The 2,959-nt window shown below is 44.9% G+C and overlaps 1 protein-coding gene across 1 annotated transcript in view; it reads right to left on the reverse strand.

The window, feature by feature from the left end:
- Positions 1 to 2,959, reverse strand: part of LOC111144029 (plasmalemma vesicle associated protein) — a 15,722-nt gene that overhangs the window by 8,306 nt on the left and 4,457 nt on the right. Inside the window, exons 2-3 of the mRNA XM_022498096.1 lie at positions 228 to 324; positions 2 to 135 (exon numbers count right to left, since the gene is read on the reverse strand). Coding sequence (XP_022353804.1) covers positions 2 to 135; positions 228 to 324 — 231 coding nt within the window. The remainder of the gene's footprint in view (position 1; positions 136 to 227; positions 325 to 2,959) is intronic.

Below are 2,959 nucleotides of genomic sequence, written 5' to 3' on the forward strand. Positions count from 1 at the left end.
CACATTCAGCCAGCTTCTCCTCCACCACTCCCTTGCTCATCGCCAGACCCTGCTTGTCTTTGGTGCATACTTCCTTCTCCTTGGCCAACTCTACCTCCAGCGTCTTGGCCTTATGGTTCAGCATGAGGAGCAAAGCTACAGGGACATGACAAGACATCTCTGAAAGGTTGGGGGTTGCCAGGAGACTTGGCACACTGGCGCCCTACTACCCAGACCAGACCACTCACCATCGCAGGTCTTGTTGGTCTCCTTAAGTTGCTCTTGGCATTGCTTCTCGCTCAAGATGATGGCCGCCATGTATGGCTGGTTGCTCACGTAGGTCATCTAACGGGATGGGACATAAGACAGAGCTCACTGTCCAGCACCCGTGGGTTCCCCTTGCTCCTGGTTTGCCCAGACCCTCTGGGCTGGGGCCCCAGATCCCACAGCCGGTTGGCCTGGGTTGGCCCAGTTTACAAGGGCATGACTCCTCTATAGGAGATGCTGGTTGGATCTTTAAAAGTTGTTACAGTTAATACTAAATATTCATAATACTTTTTATTTATTTATTTATTTTTAATTTTAAAAGATTTTATTTATTTATTTGACAGAGAGAGAGAGCCCAAGCAGGGGGAAGGACAGAGGGAGAGGGCGAAGCGGCTCTCTGTTGAGCAGGGAAACAGATGCAGGGCTTGATCCCAAGACCCTGGGATCATGACCTGAACTGAAGGCAGATGTGTAACCAACTGAGCTACCCAGGTGCCCCTGGTCAACTACTTTTTGACAAGGATGCTGTTAGGAACTGAATTGTGTCTTCCCACTCATAAATGGAAGTCCTAACCCCTGGTACCTCAGAATATGACTGTATTTGGAGTTAGCATCTTTAATGATGTGATTAAGTTAACATAAGGTCATTAGGGTGGGCCCTCATCCAATATGACCGGTGTCCTCATTTGAACACCCAGAAATCCACAGAGGGAAGGTGACACAAAGACACAATGAGAAGGTGGCCATCTGTAAGGCAAGGAGTGGGCCCCACTCCCGGAACCAATTCTTCCCTCCTAACTCTCCAAAGGAATTCACATCTTGACCTCGTTTATGTGCAAAAATAAATTTCCATTGTTTAAGCCACCCAATTTGTGGTACTTTGTTAATAAGGCAGCCCTAGAAAATTAACAGAGGTTGCAAAATCATTCCATGGGGGAAATAAAGAGTCTTTTCAACAAATAGTGCTGGCATAGCTAGATCGCCACATGTTAAGGAATGAATTTGGACCCCTACCTCACACCATATACAAAAAATTTACTCAAAATAGCTCAACGACCCAAATATAAGAACTAAAACTATAGAACTCTTTTTTTTTTAAAGATTTTATTTTTTAATTTGACACACAGAGAAAGATCACAAGTAGGCAGAGAGGCAGGCAGAGAGAGAGGAGGAAGCAGGTTCCCTGCTGAGCAGAGAGCCTGTCACAGGACTTGATCCCAGGACCTTGAGATCATGACCTGAGCTGAAGGCACAGGCTTTAACACACTGAGCCACCCAGGCACCACTATAGAACTCTTTAGAAGAAAACAGAGGTGTTAATTCTGAATGACTTTGGATTTGGCAATGGTACCTTTTCTTTCTTTCTCTCTTTAAGATTTTATTCATTTATTTGGTAGAGAGAGAGCACAGAGCAGTGGGAAGGGGCAGAGGGAGAGGAAGAAGGAGAGGGAGAAGCAGACTCCCTGCTGAGCAGTTGCTTCCTCCTCCCCCAGCAATGGTTTCTTAGATGTGACACCAGAAGCACAAACAAGGAGAAAAACAGATAAATTGGACTTCATCAAAATTAAAGATTTCTGGGCTTTAAAGGATTCTATCAAGGGAAAAGACTATGGAATCACTATATGGTGTAGCTGAAACTGACATAACATTATGTGTCAATTCTACAGGGAGAAGACAACCCATAGTTGGGAGAACATATTTGCAAAGAATGTATTTGATGAGAGGACTAGTATCCAGAATATATAAAAGTAAATTCTTATGGATCAATATAAAGAGATAACTTGGAGCACCTGGGTGGCTCAGTTGGTTAAGCATCGGCCCTCGGCTCAGGTCATGATTCCAGGGTCCTGGGATCGAACCCTGCATGGGGCTCCCTGCTCAGTGGGGAGCCTGCTTCTCCCTCTCCCACTCCCCCTGCTTGTGCATGCTTTCTCTCTCTCTCTCTTTCTGTCAAATGAATAAGTAAATAAAATCTTTAAAAAAAAAGAGATAACTTAATTGAAAAAAGGTCTAAGCATCTGAAACATTTCTTCAAAGAAGATACACACGCTGTTGACAAACAAGCACATCAAAAAATATTCACCATCACTACGCATCAGGGAAATACAAACAAAAACCATCAGGAGATACCACCTTCTGACCATTAGGATGGTTATAAATGATGGGGGAAACACGAGCAGAGAGTAACAAGTGTTGGTGAAGATGAAGAGAAATGAGAAATCCCAGATGGTACTGGTTGGAATGTAAAATGGGGCAGCTGCTTTGGAGAGCAGTCTGGTAGTTCCTCAAAATGTCATGCATAGAATTATCATGTGACCTAGCAATTCCACTCTTGGTGGAGACCTGAGAGAAATTGAAGCACGTTTCACACACACATTTATAGCAATCACCGAGGGGTGGAAACAATCCAAGGGTCCATCAACGGGTGAATGAAGAAAATGAGGTCCATCCACAGAATGGAATATTACTCAGCCATAAAAAGGAACAAAACCCTGACACATGCTATAATGTGGGCAAACCTTCAAAACATCATTTAGAAACAAGATGGGAGGGACACCTGGGTGGCTCAGTTGGTTGGACGACTGCCTTCGGCTCAGGTCATGATCCCGGGGTCCCGGGATCAAGTCCCACATCGGGCTTCCAGCTCCATGGGGAGTCTGCTTCTCCCTCTGACCTTCTCCTTGCTCATGCTCTCTCTCACTGTCTCTCTCTC

Source organism: Enhydra lutris, unplaced genomic scaffold (assembly GCF_002288905.1).
Source record: "Enhydra lutris kenyoni isolate GAN:26980312 unplaced genomic scaffold, ASM228890v2 scaffoldscaffold10, whole genome shotgun sequence".
Lineage (NCBI taxonomy): Eukaryota > Metazoa > Chordata > Mammalia > Carnivora > Mustelidae > Enhydra > Enhydra lutris.